The sequence below is a fragment of the Rhipicephalus microplus genome, chromosome 1, assembly GCF_043290135.1.
Source record: "Rhipicephalus microplus isolate Deutch F79 chromosome 1, USDA_Rmic, whole genome shotgun sequence".
NCBI classification, from domain to species: domain Eukaryota; kingdom Metazoa; phylum Arthropoda; class Arachnida; order Ixodida; family Ixodidae; genus Rhipicephalus; species Rhipicephalus microplus.
In genome coordinates this window covers 188,579,768-188,598,874 of record NC_134700.1, presented here as the reverse complement: position 1 = coordinate 188,598,874, position 19,107 = coordinate 188,579,768, and the positions used below count along the sequence as shown (strand labels likewise).

Here is a 19,107-nt window from a genome sequence, read left to right as displayed (position 1 = left end):
GCCAGAATGTACTTTATAAACAGTTAGGCACAATCAACTCCACACATGGAGCTGCAAGTGGGACAGCCAGCATTTTTGTTTAGCACTTTTAAGTGAGAATTTGAGAAAAAAATTCTGTGCTGAAAGTCTCATGTGGTGTGCCTCTCTATTTCATCCCCATACTCTCATATATGGGCGAATCCGCAAACACTCAAACTTGTAGCGTTTTTTTCTTTCGTAAAAAAGTTTCAACGCATGGTTAGAAAAAGGAAAACAGTCGAGCTGTGGATGACGTGCATTTCGCTGAATGTGATACATTTTCAAAAATCTTTTCAGGTGAATTATCGCTTAGTACAAGTAAATCTGAACCATAATGAGTAACAATGTTTTATACATATCTTTTATGCATGTGTATACATCTGATCTATAGTGAATTGTTCATCGAAGTTGAATAAATTATAGCCACTGGACTCGCAGTGTACTGAAATAGAATGGGCGCTGCAAACAACTGCTGTAGCACTTGAAGCGCACTTGTAAAACTAACACTCCTCTTTCCCGCCTGATATTTGTTTGTTGGTAGTTTATCCGCCGCAACATTCGCCGACATATTCCAGAGAGTTTGAATGAAGCAATGTGCCCATAAATGAGAAACGTGGTGGTGGCAACCTTGAATTTCTTAATCAGAACTTATTCAGGCAAAATTTTTACTTGGTTCATAGAAGCGAAGTACCTAAGTAACTGCAGACTAACATGATTTGTCTGATGTTGGTGATAATGCTGATGGAAACACTAATTAGCTGTGGCTTCAGTGAGGTGCAGCCAGGATTCGATTCCGTGACTAGCGAGTCAGCAACCGAGTGCCTTTGCCGCTCGGCTAAGGTTCCGAGTGGCTAAGGCACTCCGTGGCGAGTGAAAAACATGGTTGAGCACTCCTTGTGGCAATTGATATAACATAATTTTAAATGATGCCTTCGCAGAAACAGTCAAGTTTTTGTTATGCATTGGTCTACCGGGTGCCTCAGCTATCTTTAGCCAGAGTTTAAAAATATGCCGACACATGCAATTACGACGCGACAAAATTTGTGTGTCTGGCCCTTGCCGGGAGTTAGAGCACTTTTTGTGTTCTAAAATCTTGTTTACTTGAATAGGTTTAAATGACCAGCTTTTGAAGGAACGAATATGGATAAAAACTTTCAATGAGACAGTTGTAGATCAGTTTGCAAAACGTCAGATTAGACAGTTCAGAACTTTACATGTGTTAGTTATTGGTGTTTTTCTGCTGACTACAAATGCCCCCGAAAGACAAAAAAAATTCCACGTGACAAACCCACTGGCGCATGTACGTGCGCCGTAATTCTGGTGCCCCTTGCGTTCCGTGTACGAACGATACGCTTCTCTCGCATTAGTTCATGACCGCGATAAACAGTCACAGCGGTTATCACTTTTGTGGTCGATAGCAAAACGTGTTCATCGCAAACCCACCACCATCGTTGCAGCCCTATCGAGACAGCGCAATCGGGCGAATGCTATGGTCGTTCCTACGCGTAACGTTAGGGAGCACTAGAATCATCATGATCATTGGCGCACTGGCGGGTTTGTCACGTGGTATTTTTGTATTTAGGGGGCATTTGTTGTTAGCAGAAAAACACTAATAATTAACAGATATAAAGCTCGAAAATCTTCAATTTGGTGTTTGGCAAACCGATCTACAACTTTCTCATTGAATTTTTTTATCCATCTTCGATATTTTAAAAGTTAGTTTATTAAACAGATCTATAGACACTTTTTTAGAACACAAAAAAAAATAGTCAACTACAAGCAATGGTCAGCAACATGCATTTGGTCGCGACGTAATTGGGTGTGTTGGCTCTGGCTTAAGATAGCTGGTGCACCCTGTATAAGAGGACCACACCGCGAAAGTGATACGTGCTACTTTAAGGGACAAGAGGCTGGCAGAGTGGTTCAGGGTACAAACGGGTGTTCAGAATATCTCGATCGAAATGAAGAATAAGAAAGTGGCATGGGCAAGACGTGAGTGCTGGTGTGCCCGCCCTTTTGCATATTCAGGCAACGCGTGGTCGCTAGGTGACGAAAACGACAAGGTGCGCGCTCCCCAGTAAACAGGTAACCTACGCCTGTACTGATGCGTATACCATACAACACTCCAGGAAATTGAGAGATCGAGACCACAGCTTCAGTCATGGAGGCGGCAAGGCAGTCTACTTCTCCCTGGGATGTCTCTCGACCGAATGCTGAATTCACGAAAGCGCTCCATGTCAGCGCACCACGGGTCGCGATGAATTAACATAACCAAGAGCCTAAAAGCAATCACACTCAATCTGCTGTGTCTCACAGTGTTTCAGTTAACTTCTGCTAATCCCTTGCTATATTTAGGTGAACAAATTGCACGTGTACGACGAACAATACAGCTCTTTTTCAGGACAATTATAGTACTGGCACCTTTCACTGCCTAGTTCATTGCTATTGGATATTTAACGCTGCGACTTGTTATATTTAAGTGAATAAATTGTGCGTGTATGACGAACAAGACAGCTCTTTTTCAGGAGAACTAATAACACTGGCTCCCTTCACTGCCTTTAGTTCAATGTCATTGGATATTTACTGCTGCAACCTCGAAGGCAGAGGGAACAAATGAACAGTGGTGTTGTGATAGCAACCTCTACAGGTACTAGATGACAGACATACGTCCGTCATAACGCGATTCTTAACTTCACCTCATGTTTACATCACTAGCAATCAGAGTGCAATTATCACAGGGTGATGAACCTATTCCCCAGGAATGCGGGTAAATATTCCATACAGATTGTCACTCAAGAGGAGAACGCACTGCGGCACTCGTGTAAGCAGTCTATATCAGATGTAATCAAATGTCGGGCAATTACAATTTCGACATTTTTAACGTCTATATGCAGGAACTATCAACGTGTACCTTTCTACGAACACTATGGCAATTAGTCTCAATATCTAAAAACAAAAGCAATACAATCAGATGCAGTATTCTATTTTTTGCAAAGAAAGTAATTAAAGCATTATATTAGTTGTGAATATATGATATCAAGGTTGCCAAGTTGTAAATGAAAAATAAGCAAGGAATTGAGGGAAGCTAGTCAGACCGTAGCCGATGAAGCTAAATAACGGTAAAATTAGCCAAAATTAGCCACGCATGTGTGGAAACCTCGGTGACATTTCACTTTAAATGAAGAAATCTAAGACCCTTTTTTAAAAAAAGGAAAACAAATACACCAATGATCATAATTGAAAATTTTGTTGAAGTGCACTAAAGACCGACGGCTGACAAGCACAGCGATTGCTCTCATAACTGAAGATATGCTGGTTCGAAAAAAGGGTGTTTAAAGCGCATGCATGGGTCTTCGCGCGTGTGCAACAGAGCAGGGTGCAACAAAAGCACTCGTATTGGGATTACAATTTTTTTTGTCTTAATTGGCATTTACGCCACCGCGGTGGTCTACTGGCTAAGGTACTCAGCTACTGACCCGTAGGTCGCGGAACCGAATCTCGGCTGTGGCGGCTGCATGCAATTGGGTGCACGTTGAGCCCAAGGTGGTCGAAATTTCCGGATCCCTCCATAATGGAGCCTCTCATAATCATATGGTGGTTTCGGGACTTTGAAACTCACGTGTCGCTCAATTTATTATATTTCACAAGCACTACGTCTCCAGATACGCGTATTCTTTATTGTGCAGCACAATCGTGGCTTGACTAACACAGCCATATTCCCTCTTTTGAATGCGGTGTGATTCCACTATCTCACGCGTCAGCTGATCCTTATGTCGAAATACTATTTCTGTTTCTTTAAACGAAGAGTAACATGCACAGTTTCTAAAGGGATCTGCAAGATGAGTGTTGCGTAATGTTTTAACAGATGCGAGGTGTTCTATAAGGCGGTCATTCACGCATCTTCCTGATTGTCCGATGTAGACTTCTCCACAAAACAGTTTCCTATATACCACCCCCTTTACGCATTTTACGAACGCATTTACTACCCCCCCCCCCCTTACGCATTTTAGCGCCGCAGTGGGGGCACTAGGATGATATGTTCAGGGGAGTTAAGTGCAATAAGGGAGTTCCTCGGGGAGATGGAGGGGGGGGGGGGGCTTCGAAGTGTTCAAATTCGTGCATTTCGTTTTACAAGTACGCTTGTTGTGAAAGGGGGCCATGCGGAAATTATGGGCGATGGGACTGCTATACACCACCTCAAGGACGCCCTCTGGCAGCGGCATGTCTTGCGAGTGGTGTTGGGGACGTAATAAGCATAGGTCTTGTTAAGCACAGCCCTCAAGCACCCGTCCTTGAGTTTCGCATCGTTGCTATGGGGAGTATGATTAAGAACAGCAAAGACAGATTATATGTACACTCCATAGTGCACTCAAGCTCAGGAGTTATTACTGAATTGACATCGGGTAAAATAACGTGTTTCTATCATTCCTACTCATGTGAATGTTGCTACCTCGCACATTCACATAATCAAACCTTCCCGGGACAGTTGGTGTAGCAGTGCGCACCTGTGCAGTTCGGGTCGAGGCTTAGCGGCGTCAATGATCGAATGTTTTTGTGGTGTAATTTTAGATTAGAGGTTCTTGCAACCTTCGATAATATTCAATCTGAACGTGTACATGATGTTTTTGATATTAAAAGTGACCCCATCAAGTTATTTTGAAGTCCGCTAATGAGACTAGGCATCAAGAAAGGAATATGCAAAGAGCCACGACTGATAAAGAAACAGTAAATACTTGGCGAGACAGTGTCAGCTGACTTCGGCAGATAAATAATTCAGACAAGTCATTTATATATCGCAGGTGTGATACAAGTCATCTGGCTCGGCAGCATCATTTTCTATATAAAGGTCTAGCTTGTTGACCGAGATTTCAAAGGAGCCTTCAACCCGAAGAATCATGCAAGCTGTCGCTTTGATTTCTGCCGGCCTCTACGTACTGCCACTCGGCATTCTGTTCACTGTGGGAGACGCGAAACACGAGTTAAAACATGACGTCGCAGACGCTTTCGAGGTATGTGCAGTTCAGATTGAGCGATATTTATGAGGAATGCCTTGGCACGATTGCGCGCAGAAGACATTCTGATGTCAAATGACTTTGCATCTCATTCGCCTGGCCTACCTTGGTGGATTAACAAGTATGGCGAATAGCTGCAAAGCACGAGAGCATAATTCCTGCTCGGGAACATATATGTCATAAGTTGTGATACCCTAAAGAAAGCACCCTTGTACTATCATTTGGGCGCATTATAAAGAAGCCAATAAGGCAAAATATATGCGAACTGTCGCTCCACTTATCTCCTTATAGTCATGTTTGGTTTGGCACCTAAAATACAACCGATGTGTGCGGTCATCGCACTTCACTTTCCTGGCTGTAACTTATCATTCTTGTAAAAGCGACTTTAAGCGCCCCCGGTCTGCCGACATATGTCGTGCAAATCGATAGCACTTCATTTTAGTAGGTTGCATTTAGAATCAACCGCCATGAAGTGGTGCCATGCCTAAGGTTTTGTAATTCCTAAAAAACGCAGTGAATAACCTGATCGCCACCGCAAAGTGTAATCCGAAGGCATTGTACACAAAATGTTAGTAGTCGATCCAGAGATTGCCTAATAAGAGAAACCCGGCTCGTGAAAATGTATGTGTTGCAGCATGCCTCGTTAATTGCATTGTTAGCGCCAAGCAGTACTATTATGGCCATTTCGAGTATTCGAAAAAAAAAAGAGAGCACCCCATAGCACTGCGGATATTATGCGTGCCGAGACTTTAAAACTCACGTGTCTTGACACGTGAGTTTTGGAAGCGGTCTTGACGACAGCGACGTCCATTGATGTCCACTTTGCCGATAGTAGTGGCGACGCCTAGGCTATGGTATGTCGCCATGGCAGCGTCACCGCAAGACGAGCCAATCTGAGCCACTAGGCGCTCCGTCTCGCACACATTCATCGTATGAAGCCCACCCGTGGTAATTATGAATGAATATGTCGTAGTGGTATCGATTGTGTATGTCGAAATGATCGATAATAGTGCGAAGATTGAGAACATGTTGATGTTTCGATACGCTGTGAATTTTGGCTCAGTGTTGAGCCACGCGTGATCATCGGCAAGCACGGCAAAACACTGAAGTGACTATAAGGCATGCAAACGTTCCGCACCGGAGCAAATAACTAACCCCGCTCCGTACCGGAACGCTTGAACACATAAAGGCAGCCGAGCCACCCTTTTTAGTGGTCACCACATAAATTATATTTTTATTTGCATGTATCAATAAAACCCCAGCTATACAAGTGCATGTATCAATAAAACACCAGCTATACAAGTGGCTTGCTGTACGTGAGCTATATCACTGGGAGTGATCCAAAAAGTTTAAGGTGTTGTCTAGGAGCCCCTGATGTGTTTGCTAATTATACCCTGGCAATCGTGACAGTACAAGATACAGAAAAGAATTGAACGCGAGCGAGAACAAGTTCTTGAAACATGTGGAACGTATTCTTGTCGTGGATAAGTGACTGTCATACTGTGCGTTTATGTTTATTTATCAGAAGCACAGCTCCTTAGGCTCTCCGTCACCGTCAAAGCTCCTTGCACCGGGCAAGTGCGCTGAGAAAAACAACATGCGTGTGATTCTGGCGGAATAGAAGCATAGCCGCGGCGGCACATGGCTCTCGCCGCACACTCATTCGCTCAGTCGTTCCAGCCACTGCGTGCAGCAGATGCTTTCTCCACTCGCTCCACACTCCCCCGCCTTCAAAAAAGCCAGCAGCGAGATCAGGCGCATTCTAGTTCGGGTCCCGTTTGTAAGAAACTTCGCTCATAAGTTGTATTTGTGCACTGAACGACTGCTATTTTTTTGCAAAAACAAAATGCTTCATTTTGCCTTTTGAGCGATTTATGGTATGTGTAAACCATAAAATGGCAAGCAAGTGCCCCCCCCCCCTCATTACTACGATGAAGAGTAAGTTGACTAGATTTGGGGAAGGGTGTTTGCTTGGTCTTGGACCAATTAATGACGCTAATTTGGCGACTATTTCAGATCTACCGAAAAGAGGAGGGTGTGCTTCCTAGGCATTTTGCGGTTGTTAAATTTGCTAAAAGAAATTACCATAGTGTTGCCTTTAGGAACCATTTGTTATGCCAAATCTGTATAGAAGAACCTTCCTAATAAGAGGCTCTGTTCATTCTTTAGATGTATCGCAGTGGTAGAGCAAGTACTAATAAACAAACTTAGAAATGTTTCGTATGCATTTATCTCTTGTAATGACATAATTCTGACGCCCGATGCCACACACCAGGTATATGAGAATTTCCCCTCTGCTGTGGCCATTTTCGACCAAGACCTAGACGGGGACTTGGATTGCGTGCAATCTGTTCGGACATACTTAGACCCAGAAGCCCACGAAGCGACGTATGTCTGGATCCTCCAAGGCCTCAACGGGATGAAACCGTGAGACAGTGTTCTATTTTTACAGATGCATTTACGTTATATCAGCATACATCTTCTTTCAAATCTAGCACTTCGGGCAATGTTTTTCGATTTCGCTCATTTATGGCCCCATACTGGTGGTTTACGTATGCCAAAAATGTCGCAAATTTATTTTACCAGACTGATTGGTGCAGATATCTGGCCCACGTCACAACGGACTATTTTTACACCCATGTGTCATAAAAATAAATTTATAGAGATACTGCAGAGAATCAAATACAATTGACTGTTTGTGTTTGTAAGATCTGCAAGCAGGTCTGCGTACAATCAAAATATGCATGAGAAGGCTCACTGTAAACGTGTTCGGACAAATGCAGGCATACTGGTAAAATATCAAATGAGGTGTCACACCAGCTCCGATTTTGTTGTATGAAGAAGAAGCGAAAAGCCTACACTGTTGTAGCTGACGTTTTCAGAACGTTTGCTTGGCCGAGCGATGACTCTGTTGCTCCTGAGAGTGCGCTAACAAGCGTTATCTTCTTTGTCATTACACTAAGACAATTCGTTTTAAGGCAGACGTCTACGTCATCCGGCTTCCTTTTTTTTTTTTTTTTGCTAGCGTTTACCTCCTGTAGACCCTAAAAAATCTTCGGCACAGCATCCGAAAAAGTTCGAAACATTCCGAAGCTTCCGAACATTCGGAAAACCACGCTGCGACGTCACACCTGCGAGTAGCCTCTGGTACAGATGAACGATTTCACTGTCATTGTAGTGATTTTCGCCGGCACGCACTTGCGGAGCGTCAAAAAAGAAACAACCCTTTTCTTGCCGAGGTATGTCGCTCGCACTACAACGAGAAGCGCGTCCCCCGAGTGCCCTTTTTTGAAAACAGCGATTCAAGAATTATAGGCAGTAAAAGTATTTTGATTGATTGATTGATTGATACGTGGGGTTTAACGTCCCAAAACCACCATATGTATATGAGAAACGCCGTATTGGAGGGCTCCGGAAATTTCGACCACCATAAGGTTCTTTAACGTGCACCCAAATCTGAGCACACGGACCTACAACATTTCCGCCTCCATCGGAAACGCAGCCGCCGCAGCCGGGATTTAATGCCGCGACCTGCGGGTCAGCAGCCGAGTACCTTAGCCACTAGACCACCGCGGCGGGGCGCAGTAAAAGTATTTTAAAGAGCAACTTGAATTATAAAGAAAAGAAGCAACAAGGTCCAGAAGGGAGTAGTTAATCGTGTGAGATTTGCAAATACCATTGGGACGTTATATGTAACTAAAAGCAAAGCATACAAAGATATATATATATATATATATATATATATATATATATATATATATATATATATATATATATATATATATATATATATATATATATATATATATATATATATATATAAAACTTTTCCTGTACATTCCTTGGCATTACTGTCTGTTAGATCTTATTAATATTGTGTCAAAACACGAAAAAACGAGCTCTTAGGTATACAATTCTTTCCCTTGTATATATATATATATATATATATATATATATATATATATATATATATGGCATGAGGAAAGGCAGGGAAGTTAACCAAAAAGCAAGTGTCTGGTTTGCTACCCTGCACTGGGGAAGAAGAAATGTGAGACAGAAAAGTAAGGAAAGGGGAATAAAGAGAAAGAGAGCGGGACGGAAGCGAAAACACTCAAACAGACTAAAACGTCACAAACGTTCCACGAGGTATGTCGATCATAGAAACATTAGGAGAGGAGGGGGGGGGGGGGGCTTCGTCGCTTTTTGGCGTGAAGCTCGATCTTTCCGGCATTCAAAAATTAATTTTTCGGAAAGCAGCTGGTCGTCGAGGCGTGCAAACACTGACAGGAAATGTCTCTGACAGCTGTACTGAGGGCACTGAGACAAAATATATTCGATGGTTTCGTCAGCACCGCAATGATCACACGCAGCACTGTCTGCCCATCTAATGCGGCAAGCAAATGCGTTCGTAATAGACACCCCAAGCCACATGGGACAGAGAACGCTTGTCTCAGATCTGGGTAACCCAGAAGGAATGGAAAGTCCTAGGCGTGGGTCCAGACGGTGAAGACGGGTGTGTGGAAATCCGGGCGTGTTGCGCAGAGACCTGGTGACATTGTGCACGAGCGTATTATTCCTTTCTGCAGTGTCGCCTCTTGACAGCGGAATGCGATCCATCATGCCATTTCCGTGAGCGTTCTTTGCTGCAGCGTTGGCATGCTCGCTATGGATGATTCCGCAGTGGCCTTGTAACCACTGAAAAGTCTGAAAGCATTGAGAGGCACACACAGAAAGTATACCGCTCCCGATTACATATATACAAGAGTATTTATGTACGTACATGCTCAGGAACAGCGAAGACAGGTGTACGTGATTTTAACGCCAGACCGTTAACAAAGAGCTTACATCAGCAACGTTCACCATACGAATGCAAAAAATAAATACCAGGGTCCTAGCAGGAATCGAGCTCCAGCATTCTGCCCGACAGTCAAACAATTTAACACAGAGCTATACCAGGCCTCGGAACTGTCTTTCTCTTGGACGTTAATGCTCACGAAACATCACTTGTGATTGCAGTGCTTGCTATCTAGCTTTATAAACATTAAATATGTACTCTTATCTTACAGGCCTTACGTCAGGTTAACGTCGACTGTGGTTAGGTGCCATCCGCTGAAGTTGATTGATGTAGCAGTGTCCAGGGCTAGTATCCTTGCTAGCAAAAGCGCTCCATGTCAGTTTACCGCTTCGGTTGTTGCTGATACCCATGGTGCTGTTGGGCTCGTTACGCAGCTGTAAATAAGTGGTTATATTAAACGTATGTGACTGGTAAACGTATATCTATGCGTACAACAATTGTACGTATATTTAGCGTCACTTCGTAATTAACGTTTTGCTCAATAAAACATTGCAACGCAGTGCCGTTCCATCCGCGTGCATCGCATAACGTCGATTCGCAAGATACGCTGGATCTGTCTTTTTTTTTTTGCCCTGTAGCCGTGCAAGTTCTGGACTTTTTTGCACTAGACAAATGCACTGAAAGACCATCCAAAATTTTCGGCACAGCGTCTGGAAAGGTTCGAAACATAGCGCTGCGCCGTCACACCTCCTACTAGCCACTGGTGCATCAAGCAATGTCACTCTCATTGAAGCAATTTTCGTAGGCATACAAAAGCGGTGCGTAAAACGTGAAACCACCCCTATTGCCGAGGTATGTCGCGTCCACCTTTCCCGCCGTTCATCTTTTCTAGGCAGCGAGAACGTCGCCACGTTTTCGCCATTTCCCTTGTATCCTGACTGACACTCAGGTACGCCACCGCGGCTAGATAGGCCGCATCCTTTCTCACCTTCTGGCACAACACACTAGGTACAATGCTTGGTCGCACCTGAAAACTGCGCGGTGACTCACCGCAATATTTTGCACTGACACCTGCACCCACCTTTTCTGTCGCGTGCCCGCTGTCAATAGGTGGATGTATGGATGGATAGATGGATGCTATGAGCGACCTCCCTATAACGGGTTGGTGACGTGTGTGCCAAAAGGCTCGAAATTAAAAATATTTTGTTTTATGTTGACCTTTTCTCTTATCTACTTCGATTAAATCAGTCTTATTAAACTGAAGAAAAAAATATTAGACGGTTCTTCTCTCTGCCAATTCTGGCAGAATGACCGAACTTTCCCCAAAATTTCTGGCTTTTTTCTTTACTTTCCTACCATCAATATTCTAACCTCCTTTTAACTGCTTCTATCGCGGGCGTGTTCAGCTTTCTACGGTTCTCCCTAAAACCCAAGACTTCATGTAGGCTCGTACCCACACGTATACCTGGGTGGACATCGCCCCATTCAATCAGAACATGTTTCACCGTTTTCTTAGCTCCCCCACATTGTGTACATTGTAATTCTTCATTATTGAATGTTGCTTTATGATTACACGTTCTAAGCAACCCGACCTTGCTTCGAACAGTGAAGCGCTTCCCCTTTAATTATCATAAAACCTCTCCCTCCCTATTTTGTTCTTGCCCTTTCGGTTGTTACTGAGAGCCAGATTCTTTTCTATTACTGTCACTTAATAAACCCTCACTGCCTCTCTATACTGAACTGGACGCAGCGCCACCCCGCGGTCACCGTTTACAGCGTACGAGGCACCTCCGTAAAGTTACGGCAAAGCTTCACTACAATAAAGGTACCGAGGGAATCTGGCAATGCCGAAAAAAAAAAAACCACACGATGGTATTAAGAACCTTGCTAAGGTTCAGTGTCGAGGAAACTACGAATGGAAAACGAAGAAACATAGCCAGTGAAAATTCCGATAAAATACCTTTTCCATTGTAAACAGGAAGAAGGCTTTCTATAAGGCAAACATGTAGGACATCATAGTTTATCACAACTCAAAGATAATCGTATTTCAATAGTGCTATTGACGCTGAGCATGCCGGGCTGGCAGTGAAGTGGCTGCTGTGTGATTTGTCAGCGGAACTTCCGGTGACGTGGAAGAGATGAAATTTTTGCAAGTGCGCACCAGAACGAAATCGGACCAGGAAAATCAATCTGAATTGCTTTAGTCGTCCCGTTATTTCATGCGTCTGATGTTCCGTACTTATCAGCTTTGTTTTCAAACTTTTAAATGAATCGCAACACTATTTCCCATTTTGAGGTGTCTTTAGGAAGCGCTAGATATATGATTGGTCTTACGTGTCCGCTGACATTGCGGTTTTCTAGCGAACAGTGGGGAAAAAAAACATAAACTGCCAACATCACAAACAATATAAAGTGATCAAGCTAAATGAGAAATGGCTTGCCACTGATTGATTGATATGTGGGGTTTAACGTCCAAAAACCACTATGTGATTATGAGAGACGCCGTAGTGGAGGGCTCCGGAAATTTAGACCACCTGGGGTTCTTTAACGTGCACCCAAATATGAGCACACGGGCCTACAACATTTCCGCCTCCATCGGAAATGCAGCCGCCGCAGCCGGGATTCGAACCCGCGCCCTGCGGGTCAGCAGCCGAGTAAATGGCTTGCCACTGCACACCTCAATATATTGCTGGGTCGTTCATCACTTGTTGATCACTTGTTCTCCTTACGAGCTTTTGTTTTACCGTAATGAAGCAGCCGCACATTGAACGCACCTGGCATGAAAGTTTTCCATATGTCTCTTGAGGTTCGAGTATGAATATCTAGAAAAAAGTCCAACTTCTGAAACTCTAAAAAAGTGTGTGCTCAAGAGGGTTATTCCCCACAACTTTATAGGCAATAATAAAGAGACCGTGGGTTGAAAGCTAAAAAGTTATTAAAAGACACTTTATTGAGTGAGCCTTTTTTTGTTACCTTATTTGCAGCCAGCTAATTGACCTCGATGCAGGGTCCATATGTAAAGACGACAGATGTCCTATCATATTAGCGTTCGCAAAAAATAAGTCGCCGTTCCTTAAAAAAAACAAGAAAAGAGCACCCTTATATAGAGCATTGCCAGTTCGTCCAGCAAATGCACATATATTACACCTTTATTATTTCAGAGAGAACCTCACGTTTCACTTGAAGCCAGGCGCCACAGCTGACACGTCTGTATTTACGATGGACAATGGTAAGTATTATGGCACTTAATATTTTTGGTGACCTAGGCGGAGCAGTGGCTATGCGCTGCCTACCCGAATATGCTAGTAGGATATGTACCACTTTGATGACATTTAGAAAAAGTTGAAAGGCAAGAAGCACACCTACGATGTCATTGCACGTTCAAAAATCGCAGTTGTTCAAATTTATATGAAGCTCTCCCTGACGGCGTGCCCCTTATTGATATTTAGATTCTGGTGCATACAACCACAGAATGTTTTCATATTTTATCAAATATTCGGTGTTTTCAACGCGTACTAGCCATATTTGGCATGAGTGACCATTCGGCGCGGCTGCTACAGACCTCAACGTATTGTGAACTCCACGAGGCAAGTCACAGGGCGCCAATTTTAATGCGACAGCGTAAACTAGCGTGTTTCACAGAAATTTTGGGGCTGGTGTTGGTGATGTCTCTGGTTGTGAGCGCAGAACCAGCATTGTCCATCACCGAAAATTTTAATTAAACGTGACTGAAAAAGGAATAACAAAGCTTCGGCTGGAGTGGGACTGGGCATTCGAACTTGCGATGTTTTGCTGCGTGGCGCGATTCGTATAGTCCTTCAGCCACCAAGCATACACCCTTGAGCTTACTAACGGCGATCTTTTTATACATACTATTTAGTTTTGTAAACACACACATTATTCAAGTCCAGTTGCGACATAAAATCTATGGCATGGTACAAAAACTCAAGGCTACACTTTTAAACGGCATCGCTTCGCCCTGTGGCCATGTTCACGCAAGTTTGTCAGCCCAAGGAGAATTTTCCTTTAATCCTCCTATTGTCAGCCCCATTGATAGATTTGAACCCCCAGGCACGGGCTGGGGGAGAATTCTTTCAAGGGGGGGGGGCACACCATCTTGACACACCTTTCCTCCATGAATACGCCCCTGCCCAGAGAGCGTTCTTAATTTTGTTGTTTTTTTTTTGGCAGACTAGGTATATAAAGTCTGTTTTAACACACGAATGTTAGTGTAAGGCAGTGTTTACTGAAGCATCTGCGTTCAGCAGACATTGAAAGTAAAACCTGCAGAAGGTTCAAAAAGGAGTACACCCCCAAATAGTTCATGGTGACAGCTGGTTTACACAAGCGCAATAGCCTCTTCACACCAATGTGGCGCAGACGTTGACATCATTAGGCCTCATGCAGCATTAAAGAAACCAATTTTATGGGTAGAAAAAGTTATAAATATCCTGCTCAGTCAGTAAAAGCAGCTTTCCTCTGTTTCACGGTATCAAACACTGAAAAACCACACCAAAGAAGCTGTCTGGTAAATATTACCATTAGAAGATGAAAGTTTTAATTCTCATTGCAGAGGCATACAACATGAGTGCTGCAGAACGCTGTGTGATTTTTTTATTATGAGCAGCGAAATTGTTTTTACGGTCCGATGTACCGAAATTGCAACTTCTCCCTCAAAATTCGCTACTCCCGAGATTGCACTTCTCGTTTTTGTTCGCATTGTTAGTGCGAGTCTCTCAGTAATGTCGCGGCTTTTTTTGTTCCTCGAGTCTATGACAAATTCGTTGTCTGCATTACCTGTTTTCTTTATTTTCTTAAAAATGAAAAAACTACGTTCAAGGTTACTCAGTGTTTTACAAAAATTGCACCATCTAACATAATCTAAATGAGCAACTTTTCCCGCAAACTTCATCTTCTGTGTTATCACTAAAACAAAAACAATGGGGAAAAAGAAAGCGAACTGCTACAGTACCAGCGAAAGTAGTTGAAATTAAAGTGCCCCGTGTAGACATGATGTTGTAACTTGCAAATAAATCTAGGGTGCGCAAATTAACACGACTGGTGCATAGAGATATTGAGCAGGCACAGGTGCTGTACAACTTTCTAAAGTACTTGAATTTATCGTATAACGTCCTTCAGTATGAACGCATTCATTTCATTTGGCTGAGTGATGTTTCAGAACTATGCACAACTTGCCTACGCGTCTTTGTAAAATAACTAATCAGAGTACCAGGTCACGGAACTTATCTTATTACCTCGTCAAAAGCACGTGTGCAACGAAGTTAGGTTTGCTTGTTGTTACCCTGTGAGTCGGCTTTTTCACATAGCAGTTGCATCATCATACGACGAATTTTTTATAATTTGGTGAAGCACATGAAGAACTCTTAAGAATTTTCGCCATCTGTGCTAAGACCCTAGGCAAATATTTGTGGCCCGAATGGTAAGTGTTGTTTCCGTCAAGGTCAAAGACAACCGTTTACGATTACCAGAAACGTTATTTTTGATATTTAGTATTTTTTGAAGACAAGCACACGTACAACAGCACAGAAAAACTGTAAAATCCGAACGAAGTCTTCGAATTTAACAAACGCATCACAAAGTATAGTCATTGAAACAGAACTTTAGTATTTTCTGTATATCCTAAATGAAGGAGACCTCAGTCGTGCTAGAAGACATTGCAGTTGTAATATGCTGACTTTTATAACATGCCTCGTGTTAATTAGACAACTAGTCAGAAATCCATATACTGGAATGTTTGGTAAAGAGTAAGCCGATGTTACATGTGTTCTTCTTTTGCAGATAATAATGAGCAAACTCTGGACTTCTTGTACACCGATTACAAAGACTGCTTGATAGTGGAGATTCCATACAAAGGAGCAGAACGTAAGACATGTCATGCTATCATTAAAAACAATCATAAATTAGCCATGTTATAACTTCTTTAGCGGGAAATCTTAATTAGGTTTATAGCAAGTGGTTCCCGTGAACAGCGAATTGAATTGCTACATGCCGCAGTAATTTTGCAATGTGCCCATAAATTACTAACGAGTGCGTATTACTTCAATGCACATCAATTACTGCTACACAAAGCTGCAGTGACCACATTAGAGCTGCGTAAATAAAAGAGTCGGGTGTAGCTTGCACCAGTGGTGAAAAGCTAAAGGTATAGCAAAGCTGATCGATTTTTAGCTGGTCTTTCCAGTACGAAGTGATGCGAAGTAACGCTGTGGCATTTGAATTACTTCCAAATAATGGTAAATTCCAGTCGAGTTAAGCGCGGTCACTTCTTGCCATTTCAGTCATTCAATGTCATGAACGTCTTAAATGAGTCGAGTTCAGCAGGGTCACTTGCGAGTGCGCTGCGATTGCCGGGAAGCGGCTTCCTCATCGGCAGTACGAATCAATTTCGGTCTCCCCATATGTACGTGGGGGGCTGCATGCCACGCCACGCGCTGGCTCTGTGTAAAACGAAGGAAAGCGCGCGCAGTTTGCTGGGATGTCACCACTGCCGCGATTGAGTGGTCGCGTGCAGTGTCTCGGCGGGTAAAAATCTCTGCAAATACTTTTTTTGAAAATATGGTGTAAGTGTCAGAGATTTCAGCTGAAAGAAAGTAAAAGAACTTCAACTAAAATAAAATCATCTTGTTGATGCAGGCAAGTGGAAGTGCCATGGGTGCTCATATATCTTTCTTTTGTTTGTTTCTCATTATTCCATACTTTCTTCCCAAACACAATGGTATGTGTGAGCAGTTGTGACCCGCAATATTTATGAGAAGACGGCTGGGTTATCACAAGCAGTCACAATAGTATAAATGCCAAGGTAAGGTTTAATCGCTGAGAACCAGAAGGCCAACTCCTTAGCCCGGATGAACAGCAACCGAGCCACGCAGTGGGAAACCTACACAACAAATGTTCGGAACTGACATCAAGTTAATTGTATACGACATGGCTCAACGCTACAGACTGCCCCGCAGAAAATATTCCCTATCGCTTAATTCAATCACACGTGCCAGAGTAGTTTCGTATATATAAATAACTACAAACAAACACCTAACCGTGGCACTCGCGACAGCACTTAAGGGACGCCCCACAACACAAGCAGCAACGCTCAGACTTCCACGCCCCGATGAAGCTCCACCCCATCGCTTGAATGAGCCCCCGCACCATAGCACTACCAAGTTAAACCAAAAGGAAACCATGAAACAGTAGAAAGCCACCCTGTCGACTGTGAACTAGGGGATCCAGGTGAATCTGATAGCGGGAAGGGCACCGGTTGCTTTCGAAGTAATGGATTGATGACTCGACCTATGGTTTCTTAAACGTTTGAACAAATGTTTTTGAGGAACTACTTTTAGTCACCCAGCAGCGCACATGCAGTACTGAAACAAGGATGAAATATAGTTCTCATACAACGACCATAAACATGGTCATACACGTACATCCGAAGTTAGCGAAGGTGCGATTGCACGTGTCCGCTTGTTATGTAAAGATACATTTTGGTTTTGTGTGTGAAAAGTTTCTTTTTTTTTCAGAGTGCATGTTATGGGTCGCGGATGCTCGGAAGGACGACATTCCGCAAAGCTGTGTGGACTATTACGAAGACAACTGCGACGCCGAAAAAACATCTTATCTCAAGGATGTGTGCAGCTCCTCTTGAAGCATGCCATTGCGAACTGGATCACTTACAAGTCTAACTACAGCAATGCCCATTGGAAGTTTATTACAGAGCAATTAACGTGTTTTTCTCTTGCTAACAAAGAAAATAAAAAAGCTTCTCCAAGCAATACATGGTTTATTGTGGTTGACATATTTCTCTTTTTGAGTAAATAAAGAGTAGCACAGAGAGTGAAATCACATGCCGTGTAAGCCACAATATGTGACTTTTTTTATTCTAGACAAAAACCTGGCTGATGTGCAAACAACGCTCGCTGTTTCACAAGGCATAGCTAACATATCCAGACCCTGAGTATACTTCCCGTCACAAATTTGCTCTCCCAGAGCACGTATTCACTGCCGTTATTTTGGTTTTAGTTAATTGCTTTTCGGTTATTGGTTTTGGTCATTTGCTTTGGCTATTTTGCTTTTGAGTAATCTTTTGGTTATGTGCGCTCTGAGAATATTTATGTTGTTTAACTATCAACGGCCTGCTGCGGTTTTTTTTTTCCTGCGATATGAGATTTTTTTAGGTTCTACACCTATGTATTACCCTAGTCGGTCATCACTGTTATGAAATAAATAAAAAAACGCATACGAGAAAAAATAACTGGGTGGAGAAGGGGGGCGAAGTGCGTAAGGTAGGGTGTTTCAGCTCCATTTACGTGAAAACTGGGGAGGAGCGAAGGACGCAATGTGCGCCTCTGCTCCCCAGAGTAAGACCCACAGTCCACTTTTAGTTAGGGGAGTACGGTAGGGTAGATAGTATATGTTGCCTTAGTGGTAATATGTTAAATACAACTGCAAATATTCTCATAAAGTTTTACGTCCTATGAAAAATGCAATTGGGTATGAAGCCACGCCATTTTTTTGTGCCAGGTTGCCTATCTTTCCTATGATTCCTCTCAAGTGTGAAAATGGGTTCACTTATTGAATGTACATTTTCTCTGCTACCACCTCAAGGAATGTAATGATATTAGGACACTGGCCGAGACCGTCCTCGGCACGCAAGGCACTGAGAGAGTTGTTGCGCTTTCTGCGGGCAAGTGGTCTTAGAGACAGACTGTAAACAGCGTCGTGGATTGTCTGATGACCTTCTCTCTCTCTTTTTTTACAACGTCTCTTTTCTCTCATCCTTTATCCCCCTTACCCCCTTCCCCAGTACAGGGTAGCCAGCCGGTCTGAGAACTGGCTGACCTCCCTGTCCTTCCTCATTTATTCCTCCTCCCCCTTAAGACTCATAGGTTACATCTGAAATAGAACAGTACACGCAGATAACCTAAAAGGCTTTGCTCATAATAGAGAGTTCGATAATTGGGGCACCAAGACACTGGATCCCCAAGCTGAGTTGCGTAGGTTGCGCTTGGATTCCGAAGATCGGCACAGCTTGAAAATTAGATTGAATGCATGTTACGTAGGGTCAAAGCCAGGGGCGCCATACGTGAGGATGTTAACATTATGCGAGAAGCAGGCCATACTGCATCGTGGTACACGTTGCGTGTGAGTCGTCTCGCATACGAGGCAAGGCGCCTTGGAGACCCATGCTAGTTTTTGATTTATGGGCCTTGGGCAAACACGAGCGCAAGAGCCCAAGAATATTTTGACTACTGTGCATGTGCCATAGCGAGT

At 43.3% G+C, this 19,107-nt stretch overlaps 1 protein-coding gene across 2 annotated transcripts; it reads left to right on the top strand.

The window, feature by feature from the left end:
• The first annotated feature begins 4,843 nt into the window (after nucleotides 1–4,843).
• On the top strand, nucleotides 4,844–17,609 carry LOC119178271 (uncharacterized). 2 transcript variants are annotated; one of them, XM_037429467.2, is made up of 5 exons: nucleotides 4,844–5,027; nucleotides 7,306–7,457; nucleotides 12,987–13,054; nucleotides 15,625–15,708; nucleotides 17,358–17,609. In XM_037429467.2, exons 1-5 carry the CDS (start codon nucleotides 4,914–4,916, stop codon nucleotides 17,480–17,482), a joined length of 543 nt encoding a protein of 180 aa, XP_037285364.2. In that variant the 5' UTR covers nucleotides 4,844–4,913; the 3' UTR covers nucleotides 17,483–17,609. The 2 variants fall into 2 exon arrangements, with proteins under 2 accessions (XP_037285364.2, XP_075744999.1); XM_075888884.1 differs by lacking the exon at nucleotides 7,306–7,457 and having other exon boundaries at nucleotides 4,898–5,027.
• Nucleotides 17,610–19,107: the final 1,498 nt, after the last annotated feature.